General features: G+C 43.0%; 1 protein-coding gene across 3 annotated transcripts; it reads left to right on the top strand.

The window, feature by feature from the left end:
* The first annotated feature begins 451 nt into the window (after positions 1–451).
* On the top strand, positions 452–23,299 carry LOC134208780 (uncharacterized). Of its 3 annotated transcripts, none has more exons than XM_062684718.1 (9): positions 452–584; positions 2,988–4,798; positions 4,865–4,989; positions 5,048–5,259; positions 5,324–5,583; positions 5,641–6,044; positions 21,365–21,472; positions 21,543–21,839; positions 21,915–23,299. In XM_062684718.1, exons 2-9 carry the CDS (start codon positions 3,334–3,336, stop codon positions 23,031–23,033), a joined length of 3,990 nt encoding a protein of 1,329 aa, XP_062540702.1. In that variant the 5' UTR covers positions 452–584; positions 2,988–3,333; the 3' UTR covers positions 23,034–23,299. The 3 variants fall into 3 exon arrangements, with proteins under 3 accessions (XP_062540702.1, XP_062540701.1, XP_062540703.1); XM_062684717.1 differs by lacking the exon at positions 452–584 and adding an exon at positions 978–1,311; XM_062684719.1 differs by lacking the exon at positions 452–584 and adding an exon at positions 2,706–2,823.
* Positions 23,300–24,106: the final 807 nt, after the last annotated feature.

Raw genomic sequence — 24,106 nt, 5'->3', positions numbered from 1 at the left:
TCGCGACTGTAATTCTTTTGAACAAAATACGCCCATTCAAAAAAAAATCACATTGATAGGTTTAATATCTATTCCAATTGGATCTTCAGTGTCAAAATTTGGAATAGTACCCACCCTGGACGCCATAAAAGCTCAAGTTTATAGAAATCATATTCGAGCACTTAAATAATTCGATTCGGTAATTATGCGAATAGTCTAAATGTCTAATTGACATACATCATACGACTGTCCGAGTGGTGAAGTCTGCTTTTAGTATGCATTGAATTAGAAATAATTAATTGTATCTAAGTCACTGATAATTCTCATTTCAACTATTCGTAAACTGTTCTCGATTTTACCCAACAGTCATTATGGCAATTCTCGGGTGGCACCCACCGGCACGGTTTGACGTTCGAGCAGGCCAGCAAGCACCGTCGCGCCGTCGAGCACAAAGTCGAGCGGCCATGAGTGTGGTGGCCCAGCGACAGCAGCGCCACCGTTGAGGAATGCAGCAAGCTCATTCTAATGTGCCAAGAGAAAAGTGCAAGTCGGACAGTGTTTTGTGCCGGAGTGATTTCCGTCGAAAATCCGCCTTCCATTCGAGTGTAAGTGCTGGGAAACTATCGGAAAAGTTGGGCAAGCAGGTTCCGGAACGGGTGCGAATGAAATCCGACGGGATGCTGCTCGGGAAGTGGCAAAAATTCCGACTTGAAGGGGGCGACCGTAATCGCCTTTTGGGGGTGATGGGATTTGGAGCGGAATTTTATCTGTTTGGAGTGCGTGACGATATTGCAGTAGGCGATAAGCCGAAGTTCTAGCCGATTGAGAAGTGATTTTCAAGGTGCTCTTGAGGAATATGCGTTGCTGAAAATGTCAATGAGAATCGCGAATCCCACATTCCATTCATAGTATTTTTTCATCTTCTCATAAATATCGTCGTTCGGATGGCTGTAGTGAACACGCACACAAAGCAGCGGAATGAGCGTTCCGATTCGAGGGAACTGCGGTACGCGGGCACACACACAGTGCTGCAGAAGAGCGCAACTGGTTGCGGGCACCGTTAAACGGATTGAATGATGGATGCGGTGACGAGGGCGCTGGAGGAGAACGTGATTCCGTTTCGAGAGGTTGTGGAATGCCGTTCGTGCGCTGGACTGTGTTGCGGTGTTTTATTTTTTATTTTTGCGAGCCGAAGGACAGATGCCGTCGGGTGGTTGGGAGGCCAGAGGTGATTCAAGGAATGTACAAAGTGTTCTGTGTACGGTACGACGATGGATTGCAGCAGTTACGATAAGAATGCAGAAATCGAGCAGTTGCTTAGTTATGATCAAGGTGAGAGCTGTAGAGAGAGAGCAACGTGAAGGAAGGAATGCGGAGCAGGAAAATAAGAAGGTGCAAGACAGCGAAGAACACAAGCCGCATTCCACGTATTCTTTGGTTTATTACAATCTATCCACATTCCATTCCATTCAGTGGTGCAGCAACGGCGATGCTGGGGTGAAATCGGTAACTTCAGTCTTAGCAAAGAGATTGAATTGATAGTGTAACGAACGGATTTGTGTGAGCTATGCTTTTGTTTTTATTGACGCATTGGAGAATGTTAGTCGAACATGTACGGATGCCATCAATCAATGTATCGGCAAAAGAAATGTTATGCTATGTTATGTTTTGTTATGCTGTCTGGTGGTGATACAAGATTTGCAACGATTAATGTGCTCAACCACTGTATATTAGGTCAAGAAATGGAATCGATGAAAATGAATGCCTTTGAGTACAAAGAAATTCAAATAATATTCATGGATAGACTGAACTACTATCAATGACTTCATATTGATGCGAGTTTTTTTCACTTCATAAACCGGAATACATAAATACCATTCCTGTGTGTCCCTCAGTGTATATTTTTCACACCCAGAGTGGCGGTCGAGTATGAAATGATTCATGTATTGATAGTCGTACACATTTACGTGTAATACGACGTGCGACGAAATGAAATAAACAACCCTTCTGCACAAGCAGACGCAAATGGAATGCACAGCAATATGGTGCGACGATTGCAAGCAGCTTGAGAGGTGTGCAGTGAAAGTAATTCCAACCTCAGAACGCAGTGCTCCAAACACGTTGCGGAATGAATTACGAACACCGTTGTTCGGTAATTGATTATTGGCGTTATGCAATCTCTCCTTTTGAATGGAAAAGGAATGCGGCGAGATCATGATTGATTGCGGCGAACACGTGCCGTGGCGCCGGTTTGCCATTTCGCAACAGGTTCTGATAGAATGCCTTTGTCCGACATATATCGGTGCAATATATGTTCAGTATTGTGACTGATGAGTTGAGGTGAGAGAGGCCAGTGCTCCCAGAGGAATGTGGATGGAATGTCGTACCTTGACTGATTACCGTATAATCGTTGCAGGGAGAAGTGTGAGGGGTTGGGATGCAACGACAACGGTCATGAACTTTTCGCCTTTGTAGAAGGTGGTACCGGAACGAAAAGAGAGAAGGAGAAAGAAACCGTGCATTCTTGCGACAGTTCTGGCTCAGTGAAGTGATTGGTCTTCAAACAAAGAAGACGCTTAATCACCAGAAGGCTCGAGCGACTGTGTGCAGATGAATCATATGGACTGTAGACGTGTTTAGTAATAAAGGTTCTCATACAAGAAAAAGTGACGTTGAGTGTTCATTTGTGAATAACATTTCGTGATAATAATTTTTGGATTAGTGTTGATAAAAACTGGTAGTTTCAACGAATTAGTGCCCACCTGCCATAAAACAAGTTTCAATTAATCCAACAGGAATTTGACCCGAGACTACGTTGCATGGACCAGTATTTTCAGTTTCTTCGTAAGACCATTGGCTACTGTTGATTTTGTCAAAGCATCAATGGCAAAATGTGAAGCCAATTTAAATCTAATTCGGGCATTGGCGATACATTAATAATATTTAAAGCATTTCAACGTATTTATGTAAGTGTAATAATATCGTTTTTTTACAATCTCTCATTTCAGATGGAAACGTTGCCCTCAGTACTCATTGAAGAATCCCCGGTTATAACACACTAGTGAAAAATTAAGTGCATGTGGTTAGACAATCCACGAATTCAATGGAACATTGAGCAGTGATCAAAGACAATATTCAATAGCCAACGAATCGATAAATCCGCGAACTTTAACCAACACAAACCAAACTAACACTGAAACAAACGAATGTGAATCTTTTTCAAGGAGAAACAAAAAGTAGATATTCAAATACCTGCGGTTAACCAACGTCAATAACCATTAACCCCGCAAGTCTAACCCCTAAAAGTCAAGTGAATGCCCATAGTGACTCATCACCGTCTCCGCCATCGTCATCATGTCCCATGCTCACGGTCTTACGCGTTATTCGCAGTACTCGTCTTCCGGAGGGGCGGGTCCCCAGACGAGCAACAGCGCTGCTTCCAAACAAGCGCCATCATCGAGCGCTAGCAGCGGAAGACCATCGTCGGTCGCTGCCCAACTGCCGGGAGGTCAACCGCAAATTCCTCCACCACCAGCGGTGCGAGCCCCGATTATAGTAACGTCATCCGGATGTTCAATGCTTCCACCAAGCCCTCCTCTGCAAACGTTGGTCCAATCCAGCAGCGGATCCAGCAGCCCTCAACAGGCTCAACAGCAGTCTCAAACTACGCAAACATCTGTCCCTCCGAGTCCCAAGTACTCCGCCATGAGTGGTAGCCTGTCTGGCTCTGACACCGACGTTTCAACCTCTACGGAGAACCTGACCCGTGAGGAACGTTACGTACTGCGTCATGCTCGTGTTGAACCGCAGGGCGAAGAGAATATGCAAGGAAGTGTAACGCCTGTTAATGAAGTTCAAGTTCGTTACCATCCCGAAAAATTCGCCTCAAACGCTTCTTCGGACTCGACGCGCTACGCAACTCCAAACAGTAGCCGCAGTATTTCGGAAAGTCGAAATGCCCTGCACACCTATGCCAATACAGGAAACGAAGGTTCCAATCGAAACTCCATCATCAGTAACAGCTCGAATAGAAACTCTCTGAAGGAACCCAATTCCAACCGATCCTCTATGGACGTTTCTCAATCGTCCTACAATACCCTCATCATCCACGACGAAGGCATCTACTCGATGAACCGAGAATACTCCAGTCCTCCACCATACATGAAGAAAGATCGACCTCGGTCGTATGGTGAATCGCAACCTCCTATTCAGGAACTGTCCGAGATACCGGAGAAGTATCTCAGTCAGAGCCACGTACTGAAACACCTCGCTAAGGAAGTGAAACTTCCGACCCGGACCCGTAGTGACTCCAACACACGCGATTCAGGCGTTTCAGAGAACACGGACTCGAGAGATCCACCGAAGTACGGTCAGCACTGGATTGACGCCCAAAATGCTTCCACAGATGAATCCAACGCCACGCAGGCGAATGCCAAATTGAAAAGCAAAAGCCAACCGGACCTGACACGCTTGCTGGACATTGACCCGGAGGAGGTGGAAGCTATGTACAAAGAGAATCAATTGCTGAAACAACAGCTCAACAGCTGTTTTCTCAAGGTGGCCAAGAGCCAAAAGTTGGAGCAGGAAATCTCCAACATTTATCGAGTGCACGAGGAGCTGGTGCAATCGTGCGAGCGACGAGAACGGCTCGAGAAAGCCGCTCGGACCCGTCTGCAGCAGGACTGCCGCCGGCTTCAGGAGCTTAACCGAGCCTTCCGCGATCAGGTCGAAGTTCTGCAAAATCAGCTGCTCTCCTCGTCAGACCATCAGCTCGGACGCACGCAGCAAGACGTGCTGATCTCGCAGCTAGTGACCCAAAGTATGTTCTTATTTCTGTATTTATTCTAGGATAGATACTGAGCGTTATGACATTTTACACTTGCAGATAAATCACTAGTGGACGCTAATCGACGTCAGTGCATCGAGCTGCAGGCTCAAAATGCAACACTGGAAGAGCAGCGCATTCATATTAACGTGCTTGATACGGCCCTGAAACGGCTGGAAGAAGAAGTAAGTTCATGAGATTTTTAAGGTTTTCAGATTGTGTAACTCTCATACTTCTTTCCAGTGCCGTCAGAAACAGGTCTACGTAGAACGCTGCGCCCAACTGCAGCATGCGTTGCAGTCACTCCAGAATGCCAGTGAACGGCGGGAGCAAGCGGAACGAAAGCTTCGCATGGACTACGAGAATGATCTGCCGAATCGAAGCGGTAGCAGCACCAACAGTGAAACCGACAACCTTAAGTGGCAGCTGCGAGAGAAAGACGCACAAATAATGAGGTTAGTAATGTCGCCGACGACAACTGATGAATGAAAACTTATCATTATATGATCTTTCTAACAGACTTGAAGCTGAATGTGCCAAATTGGAGCAGCGCAACCTAGAGGAGTCGAACGTACGAAACGTCGCTAAGCTAGCGATGGAGCGTAACTCGCAGGAAACGGAACGAATTATTGCGGAGGCGAAGCAAGAGAAGATTCGTTACCTGGACGAGGCACATTCTGCGAACCGCAAGGTTACGGAACTACAAACCCGACTCAAACTGGTGGAAAACCGATTGGCCGAGAAAGAGGCCATGATCCGAGCGTATCACGGACAAAAAAGTAAGTGAAGTTAAAAGAATTATCCAATAGTTGTATTAACGCTATGTTCACCTCTAGTCTATGGTTCAACAAACTCCTACGGATCGTACAACCTATCGACCGATAGCTTCGCACTGAATTCACTAGGAGCGTATAACTCGCAGGCATCGTACGACGTGTCGAACAACTCGTTCGACGTGACCACTACGGCCTCTCTGCTGGATACGTCCGGATACGGTCCGAACGTGTCGTCCAGCTTTGCCTCGAACTATGGACAGACTAATCCGAGTTTCAACCAGAGCTCGATCAATCTGCAAACGACGGGCGGTAACAGCTACAGCTCGCCGAGCAGTAGCTCCAACTACAGCACCAACTATGGAACCAGCGAGCATACAACCATCTACGACTCGAAGAACTTTGACGCCCAGCGTAAATCCATCGACGATCAACTCAAGCAGCTGGACGAACAGCTGCTCAGTAAGGTGAGTGAACTGTCGCTGGCAGAGAAGCATAGTAACATGCTGCTGAAGGCTCGTGCTGCGGCGGTGGCAGCCGCCAACAAGGGCAGCACCAGCTCCGTAGCCGCTTCATCGCGTGCATCCGCTAGTGGGGCCACCTCCAGCTCGAGCTCGGTGGACTCCAATGGTAACCTACTAACCGTAACTGGCCACAGTGTGCTTGTTAACAGCAGTGCCTCTAACAATCCCGCTCCCAAGGTTAGCAGCGATCGGAAGCTGGTGTCCAAAACGATCTCGACACCGGCGATCAATGCTGCTTCTGGCGCCAGTGCGGCACCCAGCGTTCCCAAACTTCCGAAGAAAGCCACCTCCGTAAGTAGCGTTAAGAAGCTGGCTGCTTCTTCCTGTAAGAACATTTCCTCGCCATCTTCGTCCTCGGAACAAGAGACGTTCTATTAGATTGGTAGGATTGGTGGGTTAGTGATCGTAGGTTCCTTGTACAACGGGGTCAAAAATAGGGAAAAGTGTTGCCAGAAGTGTTGATTGTGAGTTTTGATGTTTATGTTTCTTGCTTCAGTTGTCTGTTTTGGGGTCTATTTATATTTTTCTCTTGTGGTTTTCTTTAGCCGAGCGGTTAGATGTGCGGCTACAAACCCAGACCATGCTGAAGGTGGCTGGGTTCGATTTCCGGTCTGGATTAGGAAATTTTCGTGTTGGACCTGGGCATAAAAGTATCATCGTGCGCACCTAACCTAAACAATAAAAAAAGGCCTAACGAAATATCATAATTCTTCAAGCTATATTCGTTTATTCTGTTCTTCAATGATTTTTCCTTTCAAAAAAGTACCATTTATCAATTTTAACCTCACTTTATAGTAAGTCAAGTAAATGACTTTACCGGTCTAAAACAACAAATCGTGTTTAATAAGAAATTATTTTCAATGCTTTTTAGTAGAATATTTTCATCAGTCATTATTACCATTCCATTCAATAATTGTAACTTTACAGATACGTTTTTCGACCCCAAAGCAAAGCTATTTTCAGCGTCTCGTACTTGTTATTTGCCTTCGTACAAGGTGAAAGGAAGCAATAGACATAAACATAAACATCTTCCACGGAAATTCTTTGTTTTAGATTTTTTGTAATCATTCTATTCATTAGTATTTACAAAGCTCACATTCCATTTAATCTGGCAAAGATCGTTCTAAAGTTGACCCTTGATAGTCTTTCTTTAACTTATAACTAACAGGGCCTAAACTACGTGCTTGTTCTAATATTTTTTCAAAGATACAAAAATTGTAATCTGAGAGACTGATAGAGACTACGGTAAAACAAAATTGTTTATGTCAAACAATGCAGAAGGCCCTTCAACGGAAGATCTGATTTGTAATCTAAAACCATCAGAAGAATGCACACAAATAAACAGAAAATGTCGAATCTTTTTTTTTCCTTTAGCAGACTGGGTGTGAGGAGAGTGGCGACATGTTGCAGTTTGCTTGGAATGCGAATTAATTTGACAGATGAATCTCGTTTCAACTTTGACACTGTCGCCACTACTCATTCATTTATGGCACTACTCACAACCACCTCACGTAACTTGTATGTCTGTAGAGTTAAAAGAGTCATTTAAGTGTTTGTTAACGATGATACAGTTTGTATTGAATGACAAGAAATTACGAAAAATACCCAATACCAAAGATTAAATAAGACTCTTGCCTACGGAGCCAAGTAACTAATTCTCACGCGATAAAAATTGCGAAGGCTAACACATGCACATGCAGACATATATCAAAATTGCTTGCGTTTCAATTTCACTATTATCAACTTTGATTTGTTATTTACTGCAATTATTCTGCCTATTATGTATGTACGTGAATGTGTAGGCTCATGAAAAATTCCATTTTAAGTCAGTTTATTTTCACGTGTGTCAGATCAGATTCCATATAGAAAAAACCAAAACAATCGGATGAAAGTCTAACATAATAATAGTTCCCATTGTTTCTATCGCTGCTGTTGCGTAACTGAGGCACCAGAACAAAGGAGTTTCCTGATAACATTTCCTTTTGTGTTAATTTTAATCAAAGCTAATTTATTTGTAAAAAAAAATATGCGGGAGTCTGGCTGGGTAAATCCTACACTGAACAAAGTAAGTAAAAGCCACTTAAAAGAGTTGCCTTACAATAAAATGAATTGTAATTAGGACAAACGGGCGCAATCATCAGTGTGTCTCCATCTAGAAAGTAAGTGTCTTATATTGGCCTTCACGCAATCAATTGACTAACCCAGCGTTTAAACTAGAAATAAAAAAAAAACAAAACAAATACCGAAAACGACCGCTAATGGAATGTGCCGCTTTCCTGGCGTTTTTTGACAGGAAGCTTTTTGTAGATATAGGAACAAATTTAGTATACTGGTAGGTTCAGAAAACAGTTTTCTTATACATACATTTATATATACGCAAAGCAGAACCAGAGAAAATGAAATGGTGAAATATTTTCTGACAGATTTAATAAATATTGTTGAACGAGTAAACTAACTGTGTGTGTTTTGATTTTTCTTTAGTTTCATAATTCGTGTTTAAGCGAACCCTTGCTTCACATTCCCCCTCGCTACTCCAATGGCCTGCGTTTGAACTTTACGGTTGTCTGGCTGATTTGTCCTGTTTGTGTGTGCCTTGCAAAACTTCCCTGTGTTGTTGCATATGTCCCAATTGGCTTATATAAGACTTTTTTGACATGTTGAAAGAAATATCGTGTATAGTTGTAGTACGATGCATGAAAGTGGACAAAGCTGATGCTTGTACGAGATGCGACATCGTATAACAAAGCGTTACCATATATGAAATTTCTAACAAACGGCGTAATAATGGAGAAATCCGGAATTTTGAAGATCCTTAATCAACGTTACGTGATTTGTAGACGATGCCTGACGATATCCATGTCTCAAATTCCTAATTACTCAAAGGGGTATTGTGCATCTTCTTTTGTCTAGTCATTCTCGAAACAAAGACTTTTTAAGTTTCATGTTACAGTATACTTTGTAAACCTGACATACATGTTTCTTTTGGAATTCCTATCCAGATTGCAATCAAGACGGAGTGTAATCCTTTATTCCAATTCTTTGTTCCAAGTCTATCTTAAATGTAATCAGCAAGTGGAAAGGAAGTATTGACTTATAGTGTCATCCGTAGAGTAAGATGAGCTGTGACGGAGAATTTAAACAGGCGTGATATCTAACTCATTTGTATGGGTCCTGGGCACTTCTAGTTTCAAAGACGAAAATCTTCATCCTACGTTAGATTTGATCTGGCTAATCGCATCAACCTTTTCCCAGTATATTTCGGTTCACGACTTTTTATTTATGAAAAATAAAAAAAGCCCTGGGTCTAAAGTTTCTACTGTGATGTCCAGCTGAGTTCCAGTCTTATGCTTGTTTACAGATTTTGTTTATTTTCTTACGTAGTTTTTGACTGACCCAGCCCTTCCGTTCTAAAATTTCAGTTGCTATTGGCCTTTGATGACAACGTCGCTGGGCTCATACAACAGATCCAATCTTGGAGGCCACCGTTCACGATTATTCAAGGCATCAGTTGATAAACACATGCAGCCGTTGGGTGTGCTCCATTGATACATCGTGTTTCACTAGCGTATAGCATTACATATTTCACTTGGGTTTTGGTGCGTTGACTTATCGGCCTGTATTCTCAAATGTTTCAACTGTCTAAGAGTAAAATCAGCAGTGATTCAAATCGTTCGGGGCTGTCAGTTTGAATATGAATCTGAAACATTAATTTTCCCAATGAATGCGTCATTTTATCTACTGATCAATCCACTTTGCAATAAAGGTGCCTTTCTTGGCAGCAACACAATGATTTGATTTATTTTAAAATTTGAAAAACATGAAGGGAACACTTCTGGGAAACCACTGGGTTTGTTCCCTGTTGCTACAGCTGATTTCCAAACTAGAATAGTGGTCGAAAATTTGGATTGAAACTGAATCACTACTGATTTCACTCTAAGACGAGTTTAGTACTTTCCATTTTATTCCACTACGCTTTGTTATCTTTGCAGATACGTATTTCGATTCCAACTGTGAGGCCGTCTTCAGTATCTCGTAATTGACTCGACTAAGTCGAGTAATTACGAGACAGACACAGAAGATGGCCTCACAGTTGAAATCAACACCGTGTTTCATTAGCGTATAGCTCAAATTAGCATGGGAAAAACTTTTTAGAATTTTTGATGGGCCGCCCTCTTATCGCCTGTATTCTATCGATGTTTCAACTGATGCTCTGGACAAAATTTCAGCCAAATCGGTCAACGTGTGGGTGCTAAACTCGTTGGAAGTTTATATGCAAACATGTATGCAGAAACATCCAAAAACAGTGAATTGCAGATGGACGGCACAACTTACGATGAAGAACTATGATACTCATTCAGACCGTGAAGAATTTATTACAGAATGCACAACAACACTCCAGTAAAATGCTAATATCTTTGCCTAATAAACTCTAATCTTCTCGCGGTTTTCAGCATAACATTCTGTATTTTTTTCGTAAATTGTGCCGTCCAACTGCAAATCACTGTTTTTGGATGTTTCTGCATACATGTTTGCATATAAACTTCCAACGAGTTTAGCACCGCCCAAACGTTGACCGATTTGGCTGAAACTTTGTCCAGAGCATCAGGGTATCAAATAGAACCAAATAAAAGGGCGGCCCATCAGAAAAAATTTAAAAAGTGTTTTTTGAGCCACCCTAACGTACACCCAACCGGCGGTTGTTAGATTTTCTAACAATTCTGTATAAGAATCTACCAAAATCTGTATTAGAAGTGGGCATATGCGAAATTGTTAGATTCTTATACAAATATTGTATGAGAATCTAACAATTTTGTAAGCTTTTCTTACATTTTTTATATACAAATCTAACATACTCGCATATGCCCAGTTCTTATACAGGTTTTGGCTGATTCTTATACAGAATTGTTAGAAAATCCAACAACCGCCGGTTGGGTGTATAATTTTTCTTCAAATGTTTCCTTAACTTGTGAAGAATAAACTTTGGCATCGAATGCCTGAATAAGCTTATCCAACAAAGTTTATAGATCTGCATCGTGTCACGCTGGATTATCAAAGTCAAGTGCTTCATAGAAAAAATGACGTTCAAATCGTTCGTGGAACTAAATGGATTGAATCAGAGCTTCTTATTTGCAGTTAAGCATAGCTCTACGAAGATCCGGTGTGCAAAATAACGGAATTATCATTAACGAGTCATCATACTCGTTGGGGTGTGGACATCATAGCAAGTGTAGCTTATATGTATTTTACATGGGATACTGAACAAAAATGCAGTTGATCATGAATGTCATCAAACACAAATACTTACAACAGAATTTAACTAATTGGACTTTCATATCTTGAAGTTTGCTATTTAGGGCGCTCCTCAATTGAAAAAGAATTAAACGTCAATTTTGATGCAATATTCACGCTTACGAGCCATTTTCGCTTTGGGGGATAGATTAGTTCTAGCGATAATTTTGCAACACTCACATTGCGGGACCGATTTGCGATTTGGGCGGGAGCAGGCCATTTGGCATAACGCCATTTGGCATAAGGTGATTTGGCATAACGGTCATTTGGCATAACGGACATTTGGCATAATTGTGACCAGCGTCAAAAGTGAGGGTCTTTTGGCATAAATGCAAAAGTAGGCGCATGCCCGGACTAGAGCAATGGTGGATGTAATCCGTTCTTTAAAAGTAGGTGTGTGGCCCCAATTGTGGCAATGGTGGATGTGATCCCTTCTTTAAAAGTAGGCCCTGCCCGGATTATGGTAATGGTGGATGCGATCTCTTCCCCGGGTACCACAATTCAGATTGATTTGGTGACAGTTACTCATATGTGACTTGATTGGTTTCAGTAACTCGTCTACGACAAGTGTATTGCTTAAGTTTTTAAAGTTAGGCGCTTGCCCGGATTAAGGAAATCGTGGATTTGATCCGGTCTTAAGGCGCATGCCCACATGATTGAAACAATGGTGGATGTAATCCCTACTTAAAAAGTAGGCATGTGGCCGGAATAAGTCAATGATGGATGTGATCCCTCCCTCGGAAGTAATTCTGCCGTTTTGTTATTTCGTTCTTCTGGAAAATGTCTACCATCAGTCTAAATTTATCAGAAAACAGCCTCGACCTACTTTATCTACTCTAAATAATACATGAAATATCTCTTTCGCTTTCACAGTTTGAAATTATGCCAAATGTTCGTTATGCCAAATAGCCTTATGCCAAATGGCGTAATGCCAAATGACTTTATGCCAAATGATCTAGACCCGATTTGGGCGTACGAGCAAGCATTTCTGGAGTAAACCACGGTATGTATCCGACAGAATAACCTTTCCTCTATCAGGTAAGAAAGTTAGTTTTAGAGAAGACGATTGCATTCTACGGATCCCGTAAAACATTGTTTGTTTATAAAATAAGTTACGCCCAAATCGCAAATCGGTCCGATTCATCAAATGGTTCCTATTATAGCGAACGGCAAGTACCAACCTACTAGATAGCGAAAATTTCAAGAAAAGATAATGTCAGCAACCCACCACGAGTTTTTATTAATAATGAAAAAGTCGAGGTTGTTGAAGAGTACCACAAGGTGCATACACCATATTTGAAACGGATAGGAAGACCTTCGGTTATGCATCTAGATCTAAAGATCTTACTCTAGAAATTTCTTGGATGACCAAGAAATTATGCTGGTTTTGTAATACTCTTGAAGAATAAATTATGGTCTTCAAGAGCATTATAAAATTTAAAATATTACTTGGGATTCTATTCTATGTAAATACCGCACGGAGCATGCATCATGTCTGAAACAGCTCGATAGATCGCGTGAAAATCATGGGAAGCCGTTTTTCGATTAAAAGTTGTTTTTTCGCGGTCTTCGAGCTTCACGTGTATTTTTTTTAATTTTTTTTACGGGGTTTTTCAAAAAAGTTGGGTCCTTACCCATAACTCATTTGCTCGCGACACATTCGACGAATCCTGTCCCGTTGTTTTCTACTATGGGCTCAAAAGTTTTGGCCAACATACATTTGCATATGCAAAACACGCCTTAAAAGCTCACTAGTATTTGTGGCTTAACTTTAAGCTTAACCGATTTGCTTGCAACATAGGTTGCAATGTTGCATTCAACGGGGAATCTTGTCCCGTCAGTTCCTATTGAAAATCGGCCCGATCACCCTATGGGCTCAATAGTTAAGGCCAAAGTACACTTTGTGCACGCCAAACACGTGCAAAAAGGTCACTAATTTTTCGGGAATTTAAGCTAACGTTAATCAACGTTTAACGTCGTTAACGGTAACTTTTCAACGATTCAACGTCAACGGCGTTGCGTTGAGTTTTTGACAAACCAATGTCAACAAAGAACGTTGAATCAACATCAACGTTGATTGCATCGTTTATTTTCACTCAGGCTGTTCGTACTTTTCGTTTCGGTGAGACAAAAACAAGCGATTTTCGGACCGAAAGAGAATCTTTTTCTTTTTGGGGAGAAACATCTTTCACTCACTACTTTTTTCTCTAGAACAGCGGTTCTCAACCTGGGGTACACTGGCACCAGGGGGTACCTTGAACAAAAATGCGTAATGGCGGATGTATTACAATTCCAATAAAAACTTATTGATATAATTTTGATATTTTTCTATTCTAAAACTTTGTATTGTATATGAAGATGCATGGAGATCAGTAAATCGAAGTAAACTAAATCCTGTCCACCTCGAGCAGTACAGCCTCCTGCCAAAAGGATCTTAAACCTCCTGTTAAGAGGCTCGGAAGACTTCTGCTAAAAGGCTCGGAAGCCTCGTTTTAAGAGGCTCGGAAGCCTCGTTTTAAGAGGCTCGGAAGCCTCGTTTTAAGAGGCTCGGAAGCCTCGTTTTAAGAGGCTTGGAAGCCTTCTTTCAAGAGGCTCGGAAGCCTCCTTTCAAGAGGCTCGGAAGCCTCCTTTCAAGAGGCTCGGAAGCCTCCTTTCAAGAGGCTCGGAAGCCTCCTTTCAAGAGGCTCGGAAGCCTCCTTTCAAGAGGCTCGGAAGCCTCCTTTCAAGAGCTCAGAAGCCTCCTTTCAAGACGCTCAGGAAGCCTCCTTTCAAGAGGCTCAGAAGCCTCCTTTCAAGAGGCTCGGAAGCCTCCTTTCAAGAGGCTCAGAAGCCTCCTTTCAAGAGGCTCAGCCTCCTTTCAAGAGGCTCAGAAGCCTCCTTTCAAGAGCTCAGGAAGCCTCCTTTCAAGAGAGCTCAGGAAGCCTCCTTTCAAGAGGCTCAGGAAGCCTCCTTTCAAGAGGCTCAGGAAGCCTCCTTTCAAGAGGCTCAGGAAGCCTCCTTTCAAGAGGCTCAGAGCCTCCTTTCAAGAGAGCTCAGAAGCCTCCTTTCAAGAGGCTCCAGAAGCCTCCTTTCAAGAGGCTCAGGAAGCCTCCTTTCAAGAGGCTCAGAAGCCTCCTTTCAAGAGGCTCAGAGCCTCCTTTCAAGAGGCTCAGAAGCCTCCTTTCAAGAGGCTCAGGAAGCCTCCTTTCAAGAGCTCAAGCCTCCTTTCAAGAGGCTCAGAAGCCTCCTTTCAAGAGCTCAAAGCCTCCTTTCAAGAGGCTCAGAGCCTCCTTTCAAGAGGCTCAGAAGCCTCCTTTCAAGAGGCTCAGGCCTCCTTTCAAGAGGCTCGGAAGCCTCCTTTCAAGAGGCTCAGAGCCTCCTTTCAAGAGGCTCAGAGCCTCCTTTCAAGAGGCTCAGGCCTCCTTTCAAGAGGCTCAGGAAGCCTCCTTTCAAGAGGCTCAGGAAGCCTCCTTTCAAGAGGCTCGGAAGCCTCCTTTCAAGAGGCTCAGAAGCCTCCTTTCAAGAGGCTCGGAAGCCTCCTCTCAGGCCTCCTTTCAAGAGAGCTCAGGAAGCCTCCTTTCAAGAGGCTCGGAAGCCTCCTTTCAAGAGGCTCCAGGCCTCCTTTCAAGAGGCTCGGAAGCCTCCTTTCAAGAGGCTCAGAAGCCTCCTTTCAAGAGGCTCAGGCCTCCTTTCCAAGAGGCTCAGAGCCTCCTTTCAAGAGAGCTCAGGAAGCCTCCTTCAAGAGGCTCAGGCCTCCTTTCAGAGGCTCCGAGCCTCCTTTCAAGAGGCCTCAGGAAGCCTCCTTTCAAGAGCTCAGGCCTCCTTTCAAGAGGCTCCAGAAGCCTCCCTTTCAAGAGCTCCTCGGAAGCCTCCTTTCAAGAGAGCTCAGAGCCTCCTTTCAAGAGGCTCAGAAGCCTCCTTTCAAGAGGCTCAGAGCCTCCCTTTCAAGAGGCTCAGAGCCTCCCCTTTCAAGAGGCTCTGGAAGCCTCCTTTCCAAGAGGCTCAGAAGCCTCCTTTCAAGAGCTCAGGAAGCCTCCTTTCAGAGGCTCAGAGCCTCCTTTCAAGAGCTCAAGAGGCCTCCCTTTCAAGAGGCCTCAGAAGCCTCCTTTCAAGAACCAGAGCCTCCCCTTCAAGAGGCTCGGAAGCCTCCTTTCCAAGAGGCTCAGAAGCCTCCTTTCAAGAGCTCAGAGCCTCCTTTCAAGAGGCCTCAGGAAGCCTCCTTTCAGAGAGCTGGAAGCCTCCTTTCCAAGAGGCCTCAGAAGCCTCCTTTCCAAGAGGCTCAGAGCCTCCCTTTCAAGAGGCTCAGGCCTCCTTTCCAAGAGCTCCCGAAGCCTCCTTTCAAGAGGCTCAAAGCCTCCTTTCAAAAGGCTCGGAAGCCTCCTTTCAAGAGGCTCAGAAGCCTCCTTTCCAAGAGGCTCAGGAAGCCTCCTTTCAAGAGGCTCGGAAGCCTCCTTTCAAGAGGCCTCAGGAAGCCTCCTTTCAAGAGGCCTCAGGCCTCCTTTCCAAGAGGCTCAGGAAGCCTCCTTTCAAGAGGCCGAGCCTCCTTTCAAGAGGCTCGGAAGCCTCCTTTCAAGAGGCTCAGAGCCTCCTTTCAAGAGGCTCAGAAGCCTCCTTTCAAGAGAGCTCAGGCCTCCTTTCAAGAGGCTCAGGCCTCCTTTCAAGAGGCTCAGAAGCCTCCCTTTCAAGAGGCTCAGAAGCCTCCTTCAAGAGGCTCGGAAGCCTCCTTTCAAGAGGCTCAGGAAGCCTCCTTTCAAGAGGCTCAGGCCTCCTTTCAAGAGGCTCCAGGCCTCCTTTTCAAGAGAGGCTCAGAGCCTCCCTTTCAAGAGAGCTCAGAAGCCTCCTTTCAAGAGGCTCAGGCCTCCCTTCAAGAGGCTCAGGAAGCCTCCTTTCAAGAGGCTCAGGAAGCCTCCTGAGAGGCTCAGGCCTCCTTTCAGAGAGCTCCAGAAGCCTCCTTTCAAGAGGCCTCCAGGCCTCCTTTCCAGAGGGCTCAAGCCTCCTTACAAGGGCTCCGGGCCTCCTTTCAAGAGGCTCCAGGCCTCCTTTCAAAACTCAGGAAGCCTCCTTTCAAGAGGCTCAGAAGCCTCCTTTCAAGAGGCTCAGAGCCTCCTTTCAAGAGGCTCAGGAAGCCTCCTTTCAGAGGGCCTCAGAGCCTCCTTTCAAGAGGCTCAGAAGCCTCCTTTCAAGAGCTCCGGAAGCCTCCTTTCAAGAGCTCAGCACCCTTTCAAGAAGGCTCAGGCCTCCTTTCAAGAGGCTCAGAAGCCTCCTTTCAAGAGAGCTCAGGAAAAGCCTCCTTTCAAGAGGCTCGGAAGCCTCCTTTCAAGAGCTCCAGAAGCCTCCTTTCAAGAGGCTCAGAAGCCTCCTTTCAAGAGGCTCAGGAAGCCTCCTTTCAAGAGGGCTCGGAAGCCTCCTTTCAAGAGGCTCAGGCCTCCTTTTCAAGAGGCTCAGAAGCCTCCTTTCAGGGCTCAGAAGCCTCCTTTCAAGAGGCCTCAAGCCTCCTTTCAAAGAGCTCGGAAGCTTCCTTTCAAGAGGCTCAGAAGCCTCCTTTCAAGAGGCTCCAAGCCTCCTTTCAATTGGCTCCAAGCCTCTCAGAAGCCTCCTTTCAATGGTCTAGAAGCCACCCTTCTAGAGACTCGGAAGCCCCCTATCAAGAGGTTCGGAAATCGGAATATTACAGGATTCGAACCCAGAACACCAACAAAAATGGCGCTGGGATGCGCTCACTCAAGCTACACCATCACATCGACTGCTTTAAGCAATAATATTGGGGATAGGTTATTTGTTCCATAAAAGCTACTCTTGTTTGCCATTTTTGTAATCTTTATTTTTGGGATTTTTTATTATTTTATAAATTCATCACGTAGATGAGGGAGAAATAGTTATTTCTCATCACGCCTTTTTTTCGCCAAATGATTTATCGAAGAAAATTTGTGGGAGTGAGCATCTTTTGCTCGTGAGAATGAGGGAGCATTACGAATTACGATCCCTATGGAGTGGAACTTTTTCTTTCCAAGACTCTTTTCGTTCAAACATTCTTGGTTTTCTAAAAGGTAAGGATGGTATTAATGATGCCAATATTCTGTTCAGTTTACTAGCTATATACTTTTTTTTAACTATTGTATTTATTTGGCAGGCTCAGGCGTGTATAACACTTAACGGAGCCGAGACTCTTAATGATATTTACAATCGATATCATCTTATTATCAACTGTTAGTAAGGGAAAGGGACAAAGACCAAGATACTCGTGGCGACTCAAGGTTAGATTGCGTAATTTGATGATGGACGGGGTTGGGATTTAGGTTTGAGGTATTTCAGCTGCTCATCCGGGTATTTCCGCTTTATACCTTTATAACGATAATCTAATATGTGAACTTCGACACCAAGATACTGTTTAACAATTGATAATGCACTATTTCTGGCTTATATCAAAACAGAGCGCATTTGGACTTCTGATTGATTTTTTGTTCAAATAAAAATGCTAAGAATCAGATTACTTTTAATATCTTATGTGGTATCATTCCAAAAATAAATATGTACAAGTTACAGTGATGACTCGATTTTCATCACGCCCTAATTTCGGTCTGCCTCCCATTTTGTCTATCATCAATTTGCTGACAGTTACGCATGATTTTTTTACAGGATTTTATACAGTCAGTCATAATACTTTCCATCGTATGGTCCAAGATTTCTGTCAAATCTTTTGGAAGTCTATATAAAAAGCTGGTTCTGTCGATATTTTTTTCACCGCCAAGCCATTTGTGAAATAAATGCATGCACCATACCTATCAATTGCTGTTTTTGCCTCTCTAATTTTTCGCCAAAGGCATTATCACCGCTAGGTGGATTAATCTGGGGTTTTTATATCAATAATTTTAATCTGGTAGGGGGAAAGACGGCTTTGGCAGGTTTTGTTCTATTATTGACAGGGGGTTTTTGTCGAACGAATTTTATGAAATTTGGCCACAATATTATTTGATATGCAAAGAATGTTTAGGCCAAATTTGAGCCTAGTCAGTCATAAAAAAACCCTGCCAATAATAGAACAAAACCTGCCAAAGCCGTCATTCCCCCTATATGACTTTACTTACAGGAACTTTTTCAATCAATCAAAATCAAATCAAATCAATCAATTCAAAAAGTCTGAAAAACAAAAAAATCGATCAATGTAATGTCAGGATTTCTATACATATTCGATTTCTTGTTTCCCATTAAGCATATGCGGTATTTCGAAAAATTTCGTTTCAGGTGGTTCGAAACGAAATTCCGCGGAATTTCGCGGAATTTGAGCATGGCGAAATCTGATTTCTTGATTTCGTTTCGTTTCGAAAAATTACAAAAATTTCGCTAGAAATAACTAGCTTTTAACGAAATTTAACGGAATTCCGCGGAATTTCGAAACAAATTTAAACCTAAACCATACTCTATATTATCAAAAATTTTGGCTGCACCGCTGAACAAAATCATAAAACTGTTTTCAAAACATTAGGTTATCCAAATTTTTCTATTAACGCTTGCTACATAACCCCATTCTAAGTCGGCGAACACGTTTGTCGTTTTATTCTATAAAGCGTCTTCAGTGTTTCCAAGATTCATATTTAAATTTTGTAATATTTTTTTACTATTTGCACAATATGAATGCGGAATCGATCATGCTGGCCATGGGACGGCAGCTAGTCCAGGAGAAGGTGAAGTGAAAAAATCTAATGTGGGAAAACGCGAAGTGATAAAACTAATGTCTGCATCGAAGAGCACAAAATTATTTAATGCGGAATCGATCGTGTTGTAGAAGCTTATTAAACGGAGCACATTGATCTTGCATTGGATTGATTTGAAACAGAGTTTTCGTCCTCTTGTTTTCAAAATTACTTCGTGTACAATGAATATTTACCAAGGGGCTTCACATGAATTACCTTATCAACTAACCAACGATTTCTTTCCCGTAGCGCTCACGGAGATACAAAGCATTTCTCAGCCTCTTGTAACAATGAGTGTTAAACTAATTTTCCTAATCCTAAATTAACTATAAGCACGTGACCAGTATCCTTATTGGTCATGAATTGAAAACTCCGAAGCAAGTATACAATATGGATAACTTTCTTGTACCCCAAGAATATCATTTAATTGGTGAGTTGTGCATACTTGCTGTTTCTCGGCCAATCATGATTAGCAACTACGATCTGTACAGTTAATCATGCTAAGCTCTTTTTGACTAGTTGCACAATATGTAAGGAACGTTGCAGAGTTGTGGGCATTTCTAGATCTTTGCTTTTAATTGGAAAAAAATAAATCCAGATCGGGTTGAAAGATCATTAAAACTGCTGAAAGTTCATTACTTACATATGGTTGTTTCCAACTCATACTAATCATAATAGCTGTTCTCATATGCCAAGGACACACAGACAATAGTTCAGTTCGTCAAGCTAATTGTATATAAGACTATGGGTCTGTGAAATTCAGTCCAAAATACATATCTTTGTGCATTTTAGAAAGGTGCACAGGATTCTTCTAGTGATATCTAGCTATAGATCTAGCTGTATATGTAGACGAAGAATCAGAAGGAATCAATTTTGGCTGTTGCGTCGTTTTCAAATGTTGGTCTAGTAATATCAATTCGCTATCTACGTATACGCCTGGCAGATGTGGATACATAATTGAGAATCCCACTAAATAAAAAAATAAATCTATGCATTCATTTTCTAATTTGGACTTAGCTCAATACTATAAACCATGCTGCCAAGACAATAAGAAGTTTGCTTCAGCATAATCACATAATTCTTAAATGAACTAAGGTTTTGAACGAAATTTTAGTCCGTATAAGAAAAATCCCACAATTTCTATATTTTTATATACTTACTGATAGAAAACTGATATTGATTGATTAGATTCGGGAGCACACGCTCCACGATGAATTCCTTTGAAAGCGGCACAAATGCTGAGGTATTGCCTCATCGCCAATAGTATATTCGGCGAAAATGCGGCGATTTATCACAGACTGCTTCTTCTATCATTATAACTCTATTGATCGTAAAACAGTTATTTGATATGCAAACTGTGAAGATTCGCGTTTTAAGCGACCGAATCGACATGCAGCACTCAGTATTAACTTGCGTGATAACTACTGCATTTATAGAAGATCGCACTTGTCTCAACCGGATCAAAGCGCAATACAAGCGCATTATCCGCCGAATATCAAAAAAATATTTTTTCTCCTGTTCGGGACGTATAACACACGCACTGCACTTACTTTCCCGATGGTTACTCCGAAAAGAAAAATCAGAATTGCGTACATAATGTTAAACAAATTTAATAAAATTTCCACGGAAAAAAAATTAGATTTCGTTTCGTTTCGTAAAATTTCGAATTAAATGAACCTTGATTTCGTATCGTTTCGAAGTCTCGAAAGTAAATCTATATTTCGTTTCGTTTCGATCCGAATCAACATAGACATATTAGATTTCGTTTCGTTTCGTTTCGTTAGAAAAAAGTGTGTTATCGCATACCCTTATTTCCCATATGACCTTCTTTCCCAGTGAAATGTCCACCTTTTTCGCCACGATTTGGGTGAATTGTCCTCGCTTAATTTTTTTACCGATGGCATTTTTGACGATCACTACCCAAAGACCCAAAGCGAATTAATCGACCAGAGACATGGTGAACAAACCAACTGGGTTGCACTGGTATCTTAATTACCAACACAGCACAGAGATCGCACCGGTGCTATTTGCCTTACATCTCGACGAGCTAGAGTATTGGTTTACTGTTCAGCATTTGGATCCAAGGAATGTATTCCGAATAGCAGTAGTATGTTCTTGTTTGTTAAAAAACTTACTTAAATGTTTGAATGCTACTAATTCTTAATATGAATTCCCCCTTTGGAAAAACAAATTTACTTCTGAAAAGTAAGTAGAATTTTTGTTATTCAAATAAATATAAATTAAATACAAAATAATAAAATACAAACATCTTATAAAATTTTTAACATATTTTCTCAAATACAGCGAGGACTTTGCTGCTTTCCTAGCTTAACTACAAAGAAACCCATTCAACCTTTACTCTCCGACGAAGTATCTGTGCTTTCGACGAATAACAGCGAAACCTTCCTGCAGGTAAACTAATCGGCGTCCCTTATCATGTTTTAGTATCTCATATACATACCTTTCATCTCTTGTCCAACAGAATCTTACTCATATCGATCCGCGTGATCGGGAGAGACAAGATCGACGTGAACAGGATAGTTTAACTGGTGCTAGCGGAGGTTCGAGTGGAAACAACGGTGGTCAAAGCGGAAATAACAGCAGCGGTCCCAGTTCAAACAATGCTGGAAGCTCAACCAAACCAGAGGAGATGATACTCCTGGAGAAGCAGGGACGCTGCTCACAGAAACTCCGCAGCAACCAATTGAGTAACCTGGCGCACGTGACCCAGACGGTTGGGCAAAACATGACCGATATTAGCAACATTGGCGGGAATAAGGTAGAACCTTTTATTTTTTTGCAAAATTATGTTCTTCAAGAAGTTCTAATCAATATTTAGTTTCTTGTTCCACAGGTTCCCAAAATTTTATCCAATATTGCGCAGCAAGCGGGAGGTATCCTACCGCCTCGGAATGATCGTGGATCATCACTACCACCGAGTGCACTGCCAAGACCACCAAGAAGTTTAAAGCCCCCACGCAAAATTGAATACGGAAGACTAAGCGATTCAGAGGGAAAGAAACGTGCCGAGACTCCCCCGCCTACGGATCCCCAAAAAGAATACGAAATGAAAGCATCCAGTTTGAAACGAATGAACGGCGGAGCGTTCAATAAGAGAGAATTTTCACCTGGGAAAAGTTACATAGAGATGAAAGATCCGATTCAGCTTGCTGCTAAGGACTATGGCACGCTCAAGGCCAAAAACTATGGGTCATTGGGGAACACCTCGTTACCTTCGCCGGGTAAAAGTGATAGCAAATTTGGATTTGGATCCAAAGCTAACGCCTCCACTGCCAGCGGATGCGAGTTCTCCAAACCAGACTACACATCCACCAAAAACTACCAGCGACTGGAGGAGCCCAGCACACAGTCTCGCAAGAGCTCTCTAGAAACAACCGGCATGAAGCGTTCCCTACTTCCCAATGTTCGCAAACTCAGCGCCACCACTGTCAAAGGATCCCGGGATTCTCTGAACTCCGCTTCCAGCGGATCTAACAATTCCAACAACTCAAATCACATTTCGCGAACGAGTCCGATGCACTCACCTCAAACGCCGCAACCGCCAACTTCCCTGGTATATCACCTGCACCACGGTCGAACGCCACCTCGTTTCATCCATCACCAGCAGTCCACGTCCACGGAGTCCACCAAATCGTCGCTTCCGTCGCCCCAGTCTCCGACGGGAGCTCTCCAAAATTCTCCATTCTTCAGCAAACTTGCCCCGAAGCCTTCGCAGCAGCCGGCGCACAAAACTAGCAGCAGTACCTTGCCCAGTGCCAGTATTCTTCACGCGGCCGTCACGGCATCAGCCACATCAGCGATCGGACAGCAGACGACGGCTTCGTTACCGCCGAAGCCGGTTACGGATGGCACTGGGAAGAGTAGCGCTGGTGGGAGCAGTAGCGGTTCCGGAGGCCAACGAAGAGGGAGCAGTTTGACAAGATCGGAGAACAAGTACAGGATACAATTTTAGGAGGGACTGCCGTTCGGTGGGTTACAGAAGGTCGGAAGTATTCAATGTATTAAAAGTGAAACTTCGTAAGAATGTTGATTTTTTCGATGTGAATAGTTGTAGAAATACGGTAGTATTGGAAGGTATTCTTTTTTGAATGGACTAAATTTGTATACATTGGAATAGGAGCAAAATTTTGGAGCACAATCTGGTTGTTCATTTTTATTAAATTTTTTTCGCAGTGGAGAGGCCAGCTGTGGTAATTATACTAAGACAAAAATGTTCAAACGATATACAATGGTTTAATTAATTAAACATCCGAAATTCATTCACTAATTGTTTGGAGGTTTTCAGAAAAGTCTAAACCAATTACAAACATGCGCATTAGAGTGATTCAAATTTTGACTTTTTCGCTCCCCTGTGCTTAAACGATTGTTTTTGCTAATCGCTTTCAGTCGCCCTGAACATTGAGCGCCCTCAGGTCCTCTTCAACTGCAAAAAGCCATCGTGTACGCGGCCTTCCACGAAGCCTGCGACCTCTTCCGGGTTCTCTACTAAATATTATCTTCGCTTGACGTTCTTCCGGCATACGAACAACGTGACCAGCCCACCGTAGTCTGCCGTGTAGTATAAGCTTAATAATATCCAGCCCTACCTGGTACAATTCGTGATTCATGCGACGCCGCCAGATACCGTTTTCCTGTTTACCGCCGAGTATTGTCCGCAGAACATTACGCTCAAACACTCCGAGAGCTCTCCGATCACCCTCCTTTAACGTCCATGTCTCATGGCTGCATAAAGCAAACCAGAAGAATCAGAGTAGTATACAGCGCGAGTTTTGTTTTCGTTTGCAGATTACGGGACTTAAGCTGGTTACGAAGTCCGTAATAAGCCCTATTTGCAGCTGCAATACGCTTTTTCACCTCACGGGTAACATCATTATCACACGTCACTAATGTTCCAAGATACACAAATTCTTCTACCACTTCAAATTTTTCACCATCCAACACCATTTCGCTACCACCACCACTAATTAACCCACGTTGATTGCCAGCGACCATGTATTTCGTTTTGCTGGTATTGATCGTGAGTCC

This window comes from Armigeres subalbatus, chromosome 2 (assembly GCF_024139115.2).
Source record: "Armigeres subalbatus isolate Guangzhou_Male chromosome 2, GZ_Asu_2, whole genome shotgun sequence".
Classification (NCBI taxonomy): domain Eukaryota; kingdom Metazoa; phylum Arthropoda; class Insecta; order Diptera; family Culicidae; genus Armigeres; species Armigeres subalbatus.
The sequence above is the reverse complement of the archived record's forward strand: the minus strand, read 5'-3'. Positions and strand labels throughout refer to the sequence as shown.